Source organism: Molothrus ater, chromosome 10, assembly GCF_012460135.2.
Source record: "Molothrus ater isolate BHLD 08-10-18 breed brown headed cowbird chromosome 10, BPBGC_Mater_1.1, whole genome shotgun sequence".
NCBI lineage: Eukaryota > Metazoa > Chordata > Aves > Passeriformes > Icteridae > Molothrus > Molothrus ater.
In genome coordinates, this window is record NC_050487.2 from 2,535,242 (window position 1) to 2,554,029 (window position 18,788).

The 18,788-nt window shown below is 43.2% G+C and overlaps 1 protein-coding gene across 1 annotated transcript in view; it reads right to left on the reverse strand.

Moving 5' to 3' along the window:
• Nucleotides 1–15,237: 15,237 nt before the first annotated feature.
• Nucleotides 15,238–18,788, reverse strand: part of CAB39 (calcium binding protein 39) — a 44,642-nt gene continuing 41,091 nt past the window's right edge. Inside the window, exons 8-9 of the mRNA XM_036388886.2 lie at nucleotides 18,622–18,765; nucleotides 15,238–17,821 (exon numbers count right to left, since the gene is read on the reverse strand). Coding sequence (XP_036244779.1) covers nucleotides 17,633–17,821; nucleotides 18,622–18,765 — 333 coding nt within the window. The 3' untranslated portion in view covers nucleotides 15,238–17,632. The remainder of the gene's footprint in view (nucleotides 17,822–18,621; nucleotides 18,766–18,788) is intronic.

Here is an 18,788-nt window from a genome sequence, read left to right on the forward strand (position 1 = left end):
GCCAGCAGCTTGACTGTTGAAGAGCTGCTTTGAAATCTCAGCTATAGTGACTGTGGTGCTCCATGACAGCCACATCCTCTGAGGAGTCTGCTGCCTCTTTGAATTTGCACTCTCCATGAACACCTCAGGAGTTTATGTTACACTCCTAGAGAACTATCATTGCCTTGAACCCAAGAGGGATGAAGTATCACAGGACAGTGTAACATACTGATAATTCCTAGGAGATGGAGCCTTTCCCCTTAACCAGGTGCAGGACTGTGAAAGGAAGAGCCTAAATCTCCTCTGCTCTCTTTCACTTCTGGCTCTGTTGAAATTTCTGTCTGATGCCCCATCAGTGCCCAAAATATTTGCACAGCAGGTACCCTCCTGCTTGCCCTGGTTTCTTAGATTCAGTACTTCAGTGCCTTGCCTGAATACACTCCTGAAAATGCACACCAGAAGATGAAAAAAACCAAGAACAACAAACCCACAGCCAGCATGCTAAACAGAGGTGCAGATTGAAGTGTGCCACTGGGGACACAAGGCAAACACCTGCTTGGACATCCTCAGGTTTGACTTCTTTGGGAGGGTGACTCAGTGAACAACCCTTTTGTTGTTCAACAAACAAACAAACAAACAAACAAACAAACAAACAAACAAACCTGCTTTGTCACACCCCAAACTGCTGCAGATCAGGTGATGTGGAAGGAACCTGCCACCCCCTCAGCAGCATTTGACATCCCATCATACCCATAACTGAGTTAATACCAAACAAATTTCAGCATTGCACAGCTGACAAGGAGTTTGCAGTGAGAGACAGAACCACTCCTGTTCACAGCATCAGCACATGTTTTACAAATTCAAGCAAGCCTGAAGTCAGCAGAACTGATCTAACCTTGCTGTGTAAGAATCCTCTGCTTCACAGCCCAAATGAAATAAAAGCCAAAGCAAGCAAATTAAATTACATCCAGTAATTGCCATGCTCCTGTTCAGAAGGCCTCAGGGACAGGGAATGAAGATAACATCTATGATGATGTTCAGTGATGTTGTTTCTTTGAAAACTGGCATGTGCCATGGAGGAGAGCTGCCCATTGATTAGAAGAGGCTCATGGGGTCAACTTAGACTCCAGCACATTTAGAAGTCAATAGTGCCAATGGACAAGCAAGGGAAAATACACTTGGGTTAGTTCTAATGCAGCTGATTACATGGGCCCAGTGCTCACACAGCTGGAACAAGCTCCCCACACTCTCTTTGTGTCCCCTACACTGCTTGACAGCTTTCTGCCAAGCAATGAGGGCAGCCCAAATCAGAAGTAGATGCCCCAGTTCACCAGCAAATGCCCAAACTACAGCACAACCTTTCTGCAGCCACCCTCTCTTTGGACTGTAGGCATAGCAAATCCAGATGACTTCATGCACAGAGCACCCTTTAGTGGCAGCTTCCTTTCCCTGGGTTTTTGTCTTCAAGGCCTACCAAAGTGTATCCCTGCCCACCAGCCAGCCCTGTTCCTGGGAATGTGCATTCCACTTCCATCCCACACTCGAGAAGCCATCAGCTGGCAGATCATATGGACACAGCTCGTGCCTGTTCTGCCAGCAAAGACACTGGTCTGCAGAGCAGTCAGAGTCTTGTCGCTGCCCAGAGGCAATATTCAATATTTTCAGGTTGCTATTACAGCTGGAGTGCCATGAACAGATATTCCTCTTGTGCTTTTTCAAAACACCCAACACAGCTGCAGCAACAGCTGCACAGTTGGTTGTGCCAAGGGCAGGCAAAGCAGTTTCAGTCCTGCAGGGTGGGACACCAGAACACTCTCCTGAATGTTTCAGACAGGATTGGGGTAACTCTTTGGGGTATTGCCACAAATTTGCCTCTAAGAAATGGGCTGCTGTATGTTGTGGCTCCCCATTTATATTGAGATTTGTCTTGGTGTAGTCCTGGGGTGCACATGTCGGCCTTGCTCTGCCTTCACGGTAAATCTGCAGTGCCCTTTGTGAGACAGAAAGTTGGCAGCCTCATTTTTAATCACTTCTGGGTTTGATTTCATCAGTGTTTTTCCAGATTTTTGTTTATACCTTGTAAAATTTTCCAGAAAGCAGAAAATCTGTTCAGTCAGGTCACATTGCGAAGGATATGCCAATTTGTCCCTCCACAAGTCACAATGACATACTCTCCCTTGTCCCGTTCTTCTCTGCCAAGAGGAACTTAAAAATCTCTTGATTTAAGGAATTAAAGATATATAGGAAATAAATATATATAATAAATGCTTATTTTTTAATTCCTATACTTACAAATATATAAGAATTCTAAAATCTCCTACTACCAATATTGTCCAAGTGGAAAAGTTAACACAGTGTGGGACTCCTGAGAACACACACCCAAACTCCTTCACAGTGATCAAAAAGAAAAACTCACACTCTTGTTAGGAGCTGCTCTCCCACTCTGTGCCCTCCTGACTGCTGGCCCATCTTCCCCAGATCTCAGGCAGACACCCCATAATATGACCCCATGAACATCTCCCACCCAGCAGCATTTCAGGGGATCCCTGGATGAACACACTGCACCATCCATGAGCTGAAAGCACTGTATGGATTAAAATTCCTTCTTTTCTGGGCCAAGAGAGATGCTGCAGTGCCCACAGCACAGGCCATACACAGAATATCCACATCCCAGACATGACCCTGGCACATCTTTGCATGCTGGCAAAAGAATGTGAGAAGCCCTTGTGAATACCTAGCATATTAGCATATATTAATATTTTTTTTATTTTATTTTTTTAATTGGCTCTAGCTCCTCTGAAACATCATCTTCCATAGTGAAGGATGGGCCTAAGAGGCAAGACTTCAGAAGGTGAAGAGCAATAGCATGTCTTTATTTTTTCAAACATCTCTATCCTAAGTTCAATGTTTGAGCATAAACATCATGTGTTTTCCAGGACACAATTTCAAGGAAAAAACAGACAATAAAACCTGTACTCCAAAGTCTCATCTCACAACCCACGTAAAAATTTTAAAAGGGCAACAGACAGGGCAAGAGCACCTAAAACCAATCCTATTTGTAAAAATTTGTATTTGATGAGCAATGCAGGCTGCAGGTTACTATAGCAGCCAGATCCATCACCTAGGTGACCAAGCAGCAGTGATATCAGCATTAACCTATCCCTACACACAGCCTCACACTGTGCACACTGTTTGCAGCCTCCCCATTCCTTGGAAGGTTCTCCTCATACCAACAGATGGGCAGCAGCAGAGCATATGGACAGTCTGCAGGAGGGGTGACTCTCCTCACAGCACCAGCCTGCCTTGCTAAGGAGGATTATTTCTGACAGCAGCACCTGTGGAAGTGCTGGCCACTTGAGGCAACCCACATGTGTAACCTGATTTACTACCAGAATAACAAGTAGCAACTTGCCTGAAAGCTCTTTGGAAAAGCTTCTGATGGCCAGAGTCCACTGAACGTAGCAGAGGGCCTGAAGCAATGTCTGGAGGCATTGGCAAGGTCTCCCCCCAAGGAACCATGACTTTTGGGAAGCCAAACTTTCAACAAGGAACACCAAATCCAAAAAATTCCCAAATCAATACCTTACTTATTCAATGGGAATTATCTGTTCCAAGTAAGATGTTTCTCTAATGTTGCACTGATGCTGTTTAACTCTGGGTATCTGAGGAACACTCCTGAGTAGAGATGTGTTTGTTTACAACCAAGCAACACATCACTGATTACAGGGACAGATTCAACTCCAGACTCCTGGAAAATACTGACTTTTTTCCCTAACAGTACTACATAATTGGTAGCTTCTGTAGTCTAAAGGGATTTTGGTTGCTTGGGCTAAAGGAAATTAAATGGAATGAAGATTTTTTTCCCCCCTTTTGTTAAAAGCTGCCTTTATATCCCATCGAGAAATTACCCGAGACAGAAATCTCTTTTCCTGCCCTTTGATAAATAGGGATGACTCATTATTTCCCATTTTGCTTTAAATATCCTGCCATCCTTGTGGTTTGCTTTGTTCAGCTATTCTCTCAGCTTCACACAGCACCTGCTGTAATGGCACAGGAAGCCCTCTGTGGTTCTGGTGCCCTTTCAGTGCATCCCCTTATCAACAGAGCACTCTGACCTTTACACAGCCCTCACCTCACTTACCAGCAGACACCTGCAACCTCCCCCAGCCTTTCTTTGATCACCACTTCCTAGGCACCAGCAGATCACATTATCCTGGCAGAGCCAAAAAACATGTCCTACCTTTCCAAGCCTTTACCCTCATTGAAACACACTCAGATTTGGGGCTGCAGTTTAAATTGTCAAAGTAGACTGAGCTGTTGCAGCTTCACTGACAATTCAGGAGGTGGGGAAACTTCTTCAGTCGAATTGATTTGTTTGAAACCTAATTCCTTGTTTGCTTCCTTGTCTTTTGCTCATCTTTCACTGCCTATTGCCCCCTGTTCCTTGTGCTCAGCAGACAGTGGTGTCCTTTACCTGCTTATCCATGCACAGGTTGAGTAAAGACCATGAGAAGCCAAGCCCTTTGTAATCCTGGAGAAGAAAAGAATAACTGTCTTCCTGATAAAGCCAGTTTTCTTCTCTGTCTCTCACTGGCTGATGATGGGATAACACCAGCAAAAGAAAACAAGATCAAAGTCATAGTGCTGGATCTGAGAATATAAAAGAAAACATTTCAGAAAGAAAGGAACACTGGGCAGATGAGAGAAGTAAGAAATGCATTTCTGCAGCAAAGGGTATTTTACACTGAGGCTAGACAAGGGCAGAAGATTCTAGGGAAAAACAGGGCCTCTGTGTTCCAGGGAAGACATCTACTGGGGCCTGAAAGATTCAACCTCAACACAGAGAACACTTGAGCACTGGAAAACAAAAAAATAGGAGAATGGAAACGAATAAATGTTTTATTGTTAGCTGAGAACTGTACATTCTTTGTTCTTGACAGATGCAGCTTGAATTTTGCAGAGCTTTTTTATCTGCTTGCTTTCCTCATGAAAACTCCCTTCAGAGGTGATCCAGGAGTGCCCAGGGGCTCCCACCCTGTCCCTGCAGAGGCTGGAGCTGCCTGGGGCTGAGGCTCAGCCTCAGTACACGAGCCAAAGTCCAGCCTCTGTCAGAGGGGGACATACCTGCCTTGATTTGCTGATGTCAGATAGGCAACAGTGTGACCTGGAAATTGCAGAGGGACTAGCAAGGTGAACAGAACACATGGATGCAGTCAACTGCTCAAGAAGCTCTCCATGTTTCTTGTCTGTGAATAATATTAAAAAATGTTTATTTAGTTCATATCCTTAGCAGTCCTCTTCAGAGGATTGGGTATCCAAGGTCAGGATGCCTTTCACAACTTTAATGAATAACTGCACGTTAAGCAGTGAATTTAATTAAAATGCATCACTACACTGAAGAAAATATCCAGCCCTTGTGACATTGTGCAATAGTGCACTCAGTGTAGAGATACAAGATAAACAAGGAACACTCCGACCTTGTGTATCATCCTGCATGACTTAACTTCCCATTACTTTTCACATTTTTTCTTTCCCAAATCCTAGTTACATTTATACATTTAGAAAAGATAACAGGCTAGGTGAACTTTGCAGAACTGCCAACAGCTGCTCAGGTGGAACTCTTGCCATGATGAGGTTGCAAGCATGCTCAACTGTGCAGAAAGAAAACTTCCTCATGAAACATCTCACTGGTCTTTCCTGCAGGAGCACTGGAACACTCAGTTGTTTCCAACTCCATGCCCCTGAGAAACTAAATGGGTCCTAAATGCTGTAATCCCATCTTGACTTTCACTCTTATCACTCTCAAACCCAAGACTGCAGCAGGAGAAGGCAGCAGGATTTTGTCTGTTGCTGCAAAGTGCAAAGAGCAGCTCAAGATGGCAGCTGAGAGGCAGGAATGTAAAGCTTTCTCTTTTCCATAATGACAAACAAGAGAAATGTTATTCATCTGTGTCTGTGGGGGGAAGGCTCACACTAGAGAAAACCCAAAAAACCAGGAGAGAACTGCTTGAAGAGATCATGAAAGGAGACCTTCAAAGGCAGGGGGCAAAGAACCTTTGGATTATTTTTTCCCTTTTTATAATGCATAGAGGACATTAAAGAGGTTTTTCAGTAGTTCTCTCTTATTCTAAAAGGATTTTTTTTTGCTCCTGCTTCTTTTTTACATTAAAAATTCAAGTCTTGCCTTGACTAGAAGGCTCTGAGGCAAACAGCATCAAAGACATGCACAAGTCAGGATCAAGTACATTGGTAAGGACATTTGGTTTGTGCCCATCTTGCACTGAATTCTTAAGGTTGCAGATAAAAATCAAAAAGTTTGAAGATTCAAAAACCAAACCAAATTTAGTTCAGTTGCAACAAATACTTGTAGAATAGAAAAAAAAGTTAACATCCTTAAATTACTAATGGTTTAATTAAAAAAAAAACATGTGCCCCCAAAAAATCACAGCTGTGTTTGGGCAGAAGAAACCTGCCCTTCATACTCAAAGTGAAATTAGTGATAAATAAAAATAGCGATAAATAAACCACCTTTTCATTGCCTTTGTGTCATGGTGAATAGGGTCTAAGTTACCTTCTGAAACAGACTTGTATCCCACACCCCTTTCCTGCTGAAGGGAAAAATACTTCCTGAGCCAGCTGCTCTCTTTTCTGGGTAGGAAAGCAGCAGCAGAGCTGTTGGACAAGGACTGGAGATCACTTCTTGTGCAACAACAGAACCAACTCCAAGTCTGTTGTACCTACAATATGTGCCTACAAGATGATTTTCTTTACTGCTCTGTAGGAGCAGGAAACCTCTCAGACCCTTGGGTGGTGAAACTGTCTGCTAAAAACATAAAAATAAAAAAGAAAAGCATCTTCTTGTAACACAAACATGTTGGATTTGGAAGTCAGCAAGAGGAAGCAGAGATGGTGCATCTGATGACAGTTTCCCAGTTTCTTTCTCAGGGTAGATCTGAGCTTTCAATCCTGAAGTGTTATTGTAACACTTTTTCCCTGTTCTGCATATGTGGTTTTGGTGGATTGCCTACTGAATATTGAGTTAGGGATGCTGAGAGCCTGCCTGTGTTCTCCAATTCCTGTGGCTATGTTGCCCTAGTCAGAATTAAATGATACATTACACCCTGAGTCACCCTCTGCTAATGCCTGCTAGATGTTTTCTGGCATCAAGGTTTAGAATTGGAGCTCACTGGAAATTTTCCATAGGGGAGATTTTCTGTTTCTGAGAAAACAGGAATTTTCCATGAGGGGAAAAAGAAAGGTTGTTTCTGCAAAAAAAAAATTGAAAAGGTTTGTTTGCAAAGAGGATCAAAAGATAGTATTTCATTTTGAATTGACCTGGACTAACCAAAGTGCTCAATGCCCCAGGTGATCCACATGAATTTTGGATATTTTCTGGTGGAGACAGTCCAGCCTCAGACAAAGAGGGGGCTGTGAGTGCAATTTTCAGAGGGCCCCGTGTGACCGCTGATTTCTGACAGCCACGAGTGTCACAGTGCAGGGCAGGGCAGGGCAGGGCAGGGGTGACAATGGCCCGGTTACACAGCAGGGTTCCAGAGCCCCATGCAGCATCTCCAGCACTGAGACACAGACCCAGACAGGTTCTGCAGTGAGGGGGGAGGCACTTCCAGTAACCCCCAGCTGCTTTCTGAGCATTTCCACCTCCAGACCTTTTCTTCTCTGCTGGAAACACTGCCTCCACTCTTGCATCCCTGTTCCCTCCCAGCTCCCACCCTCTTTCCTCACCCCTCATACCCCAGGTGCCACCCTGTGACAGCGTTCGCAGGGGTCTGAGGATGAGGGAAGAGATGAGGATCTGACTCCATGTTTCAGAAGGCTTGATTTATTATTTTATGATATATATTATATTAAAATCATACTAAAAGAATAGAAGGAAGCATTTCATCAGAAGGCTGGCTAAGAATAGAAAAAGAAGGAATGAATAACAGAAGCTTGTGTCTGGGACAGAGAGTCCGAGCCAGCTGGGTGTGATTGGCCATTAATTAGAAACAACCCCATGAGCCCAATCCCAGCTGCACCTGTTGCATTCCACAGCAGCAGATAACCATTGGTTACATTTTGTTCCTGAGGCCTCTCAGCTTCTCAGGAGGAAAAATCCCAAGGAAAGGCTTTTCCATAAAAGGTGTCTGTAACACTCCTCAGTGCCAAGCTGCTGCTGCCCCTGAGCAGCTCCACACTGGAGCTGTCCCCTCCCTGCCTGGCTGCCCTCACCCCACAAAAGGGGCACAGACTGTGCCCACCACACCTGTGCAGCCAGTGCTGCTTCCCACCAAGAACCTGAATGGGAGACAAATCCATTGATGCTCTCCAGTCCTTTGCCCCTCCAACAGAAGTTTCTCCTACAGCTGAAAATGCTCCCAAAGCTTGGTTTTCATTTGTTTCTTTTTGTTTAAAAACAAAACCACACAACCTCTCATACTTGTCTAAAAGGAGGCCCCTCCTCTGCCCTCCCAGTCCCATCAGGAATGCCCTGAGATCTGGAGTGTCTGGACTGTCAAGCCAGCAGTAATCTTCTTTCCCTGTTTCAGTGGGCTCTGGCTCAGGCCACAATATGCAGATAAACACCAAGGAAACAGATCCCAAACCTGAATCTGCTCTCACCATGGACAACCAGTGCGTGACCCAGATCTGGTTCTGTGACTTTGCTGCTCTAGGGGCAAAAAGAGATGGAAAACTGCCCACTTTGGAGCCTTCTCTGAAGTGTGGAGAACCTCAGATCAGAGCTTCCTGTACTCTGTCTGGGTAGGGACCTTCTCACTTACCTTCTGCCTCCAGAAGTGAAAGGCCACACAGCAGGATAAGGACATTCAAAGTAACATCTTCTGGCTGTCACTGGACTTCTGTTCCCTGGTCTATGAACTTCTTTCTTCACTCCCCTTCAAATAAAGCAGCACCTCCCTGCACCATGAACGAGACACTGCAGACCACACATGTCCAGCAGTTCAGCAGCTGCAGGAAGGCTCTGAAGGAAGCAGAGCTTTTGGGCAGCACTGATTCATTCCCAGCAGCCTTCAGCCAGCTCTGAACTGTGCCAGGGGGAAAGGCTGAGAGGTGTCACATGCTGGCACAAAAGCAGCTCCTAGCAAGCAGCAGCTAACAGTGACACAGCTGCCACCCTCAGTGCCCTCCAGGGCAGGTGCAGGTCAGTCCTGGGCACAGCCCTTGTGGAGCCCTTGAGTTTGGGGAACTCTTGGAGCTCCTTTGTCCCTCTGCTGGAGCAACTCAAACACTGCTGGATTTGCCTTTGCTCTCCCTGAGAGTGCTGAGCAATCAGGCAGGCAGCACTGCAGGCTCTGGCTGATGCACTGGAGCTGCATGGGAGCTGCAAGGGTCACTCTGACCAGGGCCATGGGGACAGAGGTCACTCTGACACTGCCACTGCTGCTGGCAGCACGGGGCATCCAACAGCTGCAGCAGAAAGGGCTGGAACTAATGGGCTGAGAGAAGAGTATCAGTGATGTGATCTCTGTCACAGGGTGACACTGGCACTGTCTGACCTGCCAGCTGGCCTGACATCAGGGGACACTGTCCCAGCCACCCCCTACAGCCCAGAAGGCTGCAAATGTCCCTGACAGAGCCCATCCCTGCCCTCAGAAGCCAGAGCTGAGTGCTCATACAAACAGGGCAGCAAGCAGAGTTCCTAAAGCACTGGCTGCTTTATCAATCTGTTATCAGCTGCAGGCACTGAGTGCCCCACACAGCTCTGTGGGGGTGTGGAGAGCACCAGCACTGCCTGGCACCAGCCACACACCAAACCTGTCAAAGCAAAGGGGCCCTTGGTCAAACTGTGCCACTGCTGCTCCCAGCCCTCTCCTCATCCCCATGTGCCAGACAGGGCTGAGCCCCACACGTGCAGCACCTGGGATCTGCTCTCACTCTATGTTCTGATAACATACAAGTAGCATTTCCTACAGGAGATCTTGTTACCTGCAGCAATGATACTGGATGATAAACTCTTTACACCCAGAATAAAAATGATCAGACAAATGACTGCACTTCTTACAGGCAATTACAGAACAGTTCCTCAAAAATACAAAGAACCCCTTGAAAAATGAGCTGAAAAGACAACTGGCAGAAATCAGAAGAGAAGGGCAAGAGTGAAAGATGTGATTTGCCAAGAGGATTGGGATTTTCTAAGTGTAGAATCAGACTCAGTAAGAGAGAGATTAACTAACAGAAAACAGAAGTGCAGAAAATATCCTTGATGGACTTGGAAGTTGAGAAGCAAGGTGTAGGAGCATCAAAAGAAGAGCTAAAGGTTTAAACCATCTTACATCCCCAGAGCAGAAACAGCTGATGAGGCTGAGCACACAAAGGAGTCAAGGACAGGTAACACAAAGCTGCTGCTCTGCTGCAGAACTGCATCTTTGCTCAGCCTTCAGTGCTTCAGTGCCCTGTCCTGCTCCAGGCTCTGTGTCCTGCTCCAGGCTCTGTGTCCTGCTCCAGGCTCTGTGTCCTGCTCCAGGCTCTGTGTCCTGCAGGTTTGAGCTCATCTGTGGCATGAGGCAGGAGCCATCAGGTCAGCCTGCACAGCTTGGGGCAGCTGGAGCTCAACCTTCTCCTCCTGGGAGCTGCAGAGCCTCCAGAGCTGGGGGCAAAGAGCCAAGCCCACAGCCAAACCCACAGCCAAACCCACAGCCAAACCCACAGCCAAACCCAGCACTGGGCTCTCACCTGCCTGACAGGTGTTTGTCAAAACCAGACTTGAGTCTGCTGCTCATTGTGAAAAACCATCAGCATTGCACTGATCAATGCAAGCATTACCAACTCCTAGGTTCTGCACACCTTTATTAGTAAAATAAGACTTTCTTTTTGAAACTGGGATGTCTAAAATTGACAATGACTCACTGTAGCCACGAATTTTCCCATATGAACCTTAGAGCAGAGCACCCCACAAACATGACACTAAATGTTACTAATTACCAACCTGCCATGCACAGTCAAGTCACATAATTTACACCATCAAGGCTGACAGAAAAAGCATTGCTCAGAAGAAACATTCAGCTAAAAGAAATAACTCATAACTTAATGCTCTCTTAGAAGTTTCTGCACAAAAAATTCAATTATCCCAAAGTTAGCTTTCAGGTTACTCTTGTATCAAAGATATAAATGGAAAACCTTTTAAAATTGCAAAGCAGCAGTAAGGAATGACTTGTGTAGTATTTTAACATTTTCATTTTTCTCACCACGTCTCTCCCCTTCCACCTGCAGGTTTCACCCAAACTTGGTGAACACACAAGCCAAAGACTGGCATTAGAAATGTGCAAGCTGGGTTCCTGCTTCCCAAGTCACACCAAGAATCAAGAACACTTTCAGCATCTGCCCATCATAGCTTTTTCACACTTTGGTGCTTGTCAAGTACCTGTTTTTTAAATTAGATGAACTGAAGCCAAAATTCCAAGCCTGCCTGTATAGAGTGCAGCATATTCACATATTGCATTCTGATGGCCTTGAACCTAGGATTGCAACAAAAATCACTTTTTAAATTACATAATAGATATTTTCAAGCTACTGACAAGCTCCAGTGAACTCATCTTACACTGTTCCATAGGTCTGTAACTATCCCTGCTATGTTTGCTTTATCTGTGTTTTTTGTCCTTCTAGAACATCCCTCTGTATGATTTACAGCCAAGATCAGCCCTCACCTGCAGCTCTGTGTGTTGTAAGGGCTCCTCAAACCTGCAGCATGTGCAGCACCACCAACTTCAGCCCAAAGGATTTCCCCCCTGCAGAAACAGGAAAACCCTGCTCGGCCCATACTGGGTTTGTGGGACTGTTCTCCCAATTCAGGACACAATTGCTAGGGAAAAGAATGTTTTAGAAAAGGAGAATTATTGTAAATCCTTAAATGCTGTTTCCACATAATGTGGATGTTAGCTGGCACAACCCAGCACTCTGTAATTCCAGAGATGGAAGGTGAGAAATTCAGCAGCTGCAGGCTGAAGCTTCACAGCCAGGTGAACCTTTGCAGGTTTTTACTCTCTCCACACTGTATTTCTCAATCTGTCTGGATGCCCAGAAACCTGAATTACAGTCTGATTTCTCAAAATGTCACTTTTTCTTTTAATTCCATACAATCTGGAGATGCTGTTAAAGACCTGAGGCCAGGAGCTTGGCTAGCCTCAGTTTAAACAGTTTAACAGTTTAAACAGTTGTTTAAACTGTTCAACACTGCATGCCTTATTTAGATGCCCTGAATTATAGTTACAAAGGCTTATTTATTAATGTTGCACTAGACAACATTCTTAAAACAGATCTAAGAAACCTATATAGCTTTTATTCTTGTTTTATGCTCAAATAAATGCAAACCTAATCCTTCCTTCAAGTCTCTGAATAACACTAAGCATATTAAATTCAGTTCAACATTTTTGAATTGTAGAACCTTGTTAAGCAACACTCACATTTTTAGTACCCTGAGTTTCTCCTTGGTGGGATGTGAGGCACATTCCCAAAGGCTGCCATAAGAGGAAAAAAGAACTCTTAATGGGATCCTCCATGACAGCTCAGCACAAGGAATTTGCAAGGGAAGAAGTGGAAAAACACCTACTGATTATTTAATTTCAGCAAGGACAACAGACAACTGCAATCATTTATTTTCTTTTTTTTCTAAACATATCCCACTAAAACATATCTAAATTGTATCTTTCTATTACTGCACACTGTTGATATGTTCCCTCATTCCAAACATAGCCTCCAGGTGAATTCTGCAGTGCTGCCAGCATCAGGAACACCTTAGGCCAGTGGCACCCAGGTGCTGTCACCTCCAGCCATGGGACACCCTGGTTTGGTGCACATAATCCTGCATTCTGGATTACACAGCCCCAGCACAGCCCAGCTGCAAAACTCTCCTGCAATGGAAAACCTTCAGCCTTAAGGGTCCCTTTATGGAAAATGAGGGTATCAGCTCTGGCCAGGGCGTTTCTGAGCAAGGAAACAAAATATCCTGACTTGTGCAAATCAGAATCTCCAACAGGAGACCTCTAAAAAAGAGCTTGCCTTTCTTTTTTGTTGTGAATACAATACACTCACCAAAAATCTAAGCTGGCTGTATAACTTGGGCTTTTGTGGTGGCGTTTTTTAAAGAGAGGTGCATCAGCAGATATTTCAAAACAGGAAGCAGAACACAGAGGACCACAGAATGGTCTGGGTTGGAAGGGACTTCAAAGATCATCTCAGTCCAGCCCCCACATGGGCAGGGACTCCTTCCATTAGCCCAGTTACCACTTTTAGCCCAGTTACCAATTTTAGCCCAGTTACCACTTTTAGCCCAGTTACCACTTTTTGCCCAGTTACCACCCCCATCAAATCACCACTTTGGATTTGAAGCAGCTGCCTGATACTGACACTTTGTAGACGTTGTATGATTATTCCTCTACATTTCTATCCACTGCTGAGGATCTTACTCTTCTAGAATATTAATTACAATCGACTTCCAATCCTTAGAATCTGGTTTAAGCCTAGAGAAAAGTAATAAACATAGTCCTATTCATACTGGCCCTATCACTGACCCTAAGCATCCTCCATCCAGGGATGGGGCATCCACAACTTCTCTGGGCAACCTGTACCACTGCCTTACCACCCTTACAATAAAAAAATTCCTACTATCTAATCCAAACCTGCCCTCTTTCAGTTGAAAGCTATTCCCCTTTGTCCTGTCACTCCATGCTCTTGCAGGTAGTATCCCTCTGCATCATTCTTCTCTCATGAAACAGCCAATTTCCTTCAAAGAATGCAATAAATTGATGCATACCACTGCTCTCTCCTTTCAGCATTTTTCCAGGTTGTGATTTTTGGGATGTTTTGACCTGCCTCTAGTCACGTGGGATTTGAACTGGATCTGCCCTGGTACACTTGTAAATACAGATGATATATGCCAGAAGCAACTTTTCACAAGTTCAGTGTGCTCAGATGAAGCTAGACAATGATTTAAGGAGGTAACATGTGAAAGAACAGGGTAACATTTCCCTCATTATGATACTGACCATCACCTTGAATTGCAATGTGCTGGAAAGCTAAAATAAACAGCACTTAAAACTGTCTGACAAAGGCCAAACCCTTTGGGGAAAGGAATACACATGAATCAGAGAAATAACCACAAAGGTAACAGAAAATAAAAGCACTGCACCCAAAGAGATGGCACCAGTGAACAGCCATGGATGGGGGGAAAAGCAGCACAGGCAGGGAAATAATTCAACACAGCAGCCAGCAAGGGGGAGGGAGAAGGGGAAAAAGCAGAAGGAAAGCTGATGAAGTTGCCTGCAGGGAATAACTCAGAATAACAGAGGGAGACTCACAGAGAGCAGCTTTGTCCCAGGGTGATCCCACAGCTCCAAGGACAGCTCCTGCTCGGGCTCCCGGAGGTGCCAGCTCAGAGGGCAGGTCCTGCTCATCACCTCTGTGGGGAAAGCAAATTTCAACCAGTCAGGGCAACACCTCCTTGCATTTCATGTGCTTCCTCCCACCAGGGCCGTTTCAATCACCTCATCAAGTGCCCGACTTGTCCACTCAATTAACATTTGCCATTTGTCTGACTAGCTGTACTAATTACCCCTGCAATCTGGGATCTTCCTGTCTGTGAGGAGAGAAATGCCAACATTTTCTACAGAGGCTCAAACAGCTGTGGTCTCTGCTGGGTGCTACCAAAGACCAAATATTTCTGTCTGCAAAGTTAATTATGTTCTGAAGGGCAACTTCCTGTTCAGGAATGTTGCTGAACAAAACCACTTGCAGAACCTGCACCAAGAGCTCCTGAATGCTGTTTAAAACACAAAGTCTCCTGATGTTTGCCACAGTGCATGAGCTGGGGCAAACACATTACCTGTGACAGCAGCTCCAGAGGCAGCCAGGAGACCCCGATGACCAATTACAGACTCGGCTCCTGAAAATCAGAGAGAAGTGAAGGGCCAAAAATTTATCAACCAACCTTATCAGGGCCTGTCTCCAGCCAGGATACAGGAAACAGCATCTCCTCTTTGCCCTTGCCAAAAAGAAATAGAATCAGCAATAATAACACAACAAGGCAAGGGAGGCTACCAAAAATGAATTAAAATTGATTGCATCTTTAATACAGCACTTTGTCTTAATTCTTTAAAAATGTTTGTGCGAGCCAGAGTTTCTCATGACTTAAAATGATTTTGTATTTGAAAGGAAGAAAGCTGAGCCACTCTAAGGCAATAAGGGAGACCTGATACACATGCACAAGAAACTGATCCTCTTCAGTAATACAGTAAAGAACACACGTTTTTCTTCAAAATTTTATTTTAATTTAAATTATGGGGCCAGCCAGATTTTTTGGGTACGAAACATTTTCCTCAGGAGAAATGAAATGCTACCACGGAAATAGAATTACAATTGTATACATCTCTTATTATTATAAAAAAAAAAAAAAAGAAACCAAAACAAAAACCAAAAAAAAGCTTGCATTTAAATATGTTTTAGTAATACCCTTAAGCCTTCAAGCAGATAAGAAACCACTTCCAGAACAAGTTTTTTAATATGAACAGCACATCGAAGGAGCTTTAATTTAAATACAACTTCTTTTCGAAAGCCAACATTCAAATGTTTCCACATATTAAAAAAGTCACCATAGCCATTGATTCCAAGGCCTACTATAGAGAAACCTCTATCCCAGTCCAAATGTTTTCACTTCTTTACACATAGAAATCTTTAGCACATCTACATCTTTCTAAAGAGGAAGCCTTACATGTTATGGTGAGTAACTTGGCAAATAATGTTTCCTCCACTCAGCTATGATAAACCAAAATATAACAGACAGTTAGTACTGAGCTACAACACCACCTCATGCCAGCTCTGCCTGGCATCTCTGGGAAGAGTCAGCTATTTTCTTTCCTGTAAGCAAAGTGATTCTGTTTCCAAAGGACATATTAAGAACCTTTAAAAGACCAATTTTAATGTTAAGAGCAGTATTAACCAACTGAGTGAAAACACTCAATTTTCTGGAGCTCTGGGATTTTCCTTGTGAAGGCTTTCAAATCAGCTCAAACGTCACTGATTGTGAAATATTTCAAATGGGCAGAGGACAGGAAGCAAGAAACATTTTCTGTAGCATTCACAATCATTCAGTCATGCAGAATTGGAACTTCCAGACCCCAATCCACGAGTTTTTGCTTGGTTGTGATCTCAGCGTTACTATATGATGGATAGATACAATTTTAATAACATCATTTAGCTATATTTAGTAGATTCCTTTTGTATGGTCACAGTAACAAAAACATGGTGCAAAATCAGTTGGGTTTTCTGTTTTTATAAATACTGATAGTTTGCAGCAATAAAGAACAAAATCAACAAAAATGAGATCATTTTGTTATCCTAGGACACCTATGGAATTGCTTCTTGAGGTTGGAGGGAATGAAATCACTCACACAACTATTGTACTGAGTTATTTCCTGTCAGAAATGATGCACTGCAGGCTCCCCAGAAGTCAGAGGAATCAATATTAATTGAGCATAATCCTTGCCATTTGCAGAGCTGGTGAGCACAATGCTAGTGTAATTAAATAAGGCCAATATTATCTGGTCAGAACAGAGCAGAAAGGGTTCCAGTTCTCTGGTCCAGCCTACCCTAATTGATGGCACCCCATTAGATACGTGAATACAAAGGATTTGTTTGGGTTTGGGTGTTTGTTTCCTTTTAAATGCTGCAGTACTTAAGATTGTTAAATCAGCATTTCCATGTGATCTGAAGTATTCAATTACATGAGCATTCATTTTGCAAAACTCAATATTAGGTAATAGTTACAGACTAATACAATAACATTCCTCTGCTGTACAAATTAAATCATATTTTAAAGAAATGAGCAGCCTAGGAGTTATATACAAAAGAAACCAGCAAGCATTGTTGAAATGAAATGCAAAATGTCACTGCTAGGTCTACTGTCTGAAATACCTTTAAAGTAAAATTAACAAAACCCCTTAGAACATATTTCCAAGTTTACAACTCAAGTTTCAGAAAAATCAAATCATGTCCAAAAAAAAATTCTATAAAGCAGTGAAAGGCATATATACATTTTCCTTATGAACCTTGAGATTTCACTCTTTTAAAAGTTGCTAAGTTTCAATATCAGTTTATTTGCAAGACAACTGTTTATCCCAATAAGCTCACATCTTAGATACATTTCCCCTTTGATTACAAATAAAGCACTGCACATTTTTTTTTTTTTAAATCAAGGCATATAATCTTATACTATGGTGCCAGGTATGCACAGGTCACATTGTGCTCATTATCTCAAACAAGGTAAGTGCAAACATACAGATTTATTCAGATTTGCAAGCATGCAACCTGTTACTTAACTACATGAATACCTTCTCTCCTAGACCAAACTAGTATCTATATGTTTGCTTTCACGAACCTAGAATCTTTCTTTTCAGGACTCCTAAAACAAGCAGTGTCTTTGAACTCTGAAATGACACAAATATCAAGAAAGTCCACATTGTGCAAGAAAGCAGCAGCTATGTTTCTCACCTTGGACTAAAAATGAAAAGAGAAAAACAAAAACCGTTCACTGAACAGCAGATTAGCAGTAATGTTCCTCATGAATCGATAAGAGTGCCTGATGCTGAATATCTAACAGCAAATGCTGAATTTGGGTTTAATATTTTAAAGGTTTATTGGAGTTTTAAGCTTCTTGCTGTGCTGGTCTCTTCAAATCCCTGATCTGTTTAACTAAATAGGTCTTCTCATCATTAAATTGTTCGTCCTCGGTCCTGTCATTCTGAAACTTGCTGAGGAACTCAATAAGTTTGGTCTGGTTCTTTAGAAGGATGTCTAATATAGGCTGTGTCTTGTTAGGATTGGCTACAAACACCTGCAAGAAAATAAAAGGCATTGAGCACAACAGCGAGAAACAAAAGGTTAAGTTAAAAAAGAAATTATCTACCAAAATACTGATGATGATCAATTAAAACTATGTTTTAATTATTTCAGTATCCCACCAAAATACTTCACGTTTTTTAATAAAATTACTTTTTTTTTTAATCAAGGCATAAGCTGAAGATCAGTACCAAAGTAAATGCAGTCTGTGGGAGGTGACCAGCCTCAACAGCCTCTGCAGAAACCACTGAAGACACTTTATGGTTAAATTCTATGGCAGATGCACGGTTTCATATCATGTGCAGCATCTGATGGCAATCTCACACTTCACTGCAAAGTTTTAGACCTCCAGTTATAACTCTCAGCTGCCTGTCTCCTGCCAAAGTCAGAAGCCATCTGGCATAATGTTCAAATTACAATCCAGGTGACCTGACTGAAATACTGCTCTCTTTCAGACATCATGCAGTGTGACAAAACCACTTTTGAACTCCAGGATTTTGTATGGAATCATGCATCCCTCCTTATCTTAATGCATTCAATGCCAAAAGTTTCTGAGAGATGTTACTCTGACAACCACATGGAAGTCCCTAAGTGGTTTCTAAATGGTTTTCAAAAGATATCCAAGATATCTGTTTGTAAAGATGGATCATAAGCAAGCAAACATTAGTGCTCCCTTGATTTAATCACTCAGCAGACATTAAGGTCAGCTCCATTTAGGCTCAGCTAAGCAGTTTTCTCAATTAAACAACATCTGGTCAGATTCCTTCTGGTTCCTGGTGGGCTTTTGTCACATACCTTGAACACATGGAAGGCCTCAAACTGAATGTTACGACTCTTGTCTCGTAGAAGGTTCATCATTAGTTTGAGATTTTCAGGTTTACTGATGTACTTTGTCATAATTGTGAAGTTGTGTCTGTCCAGTAACAATTCACCGAGAAGCTGAAGGCAGAAAAGAATGAAAA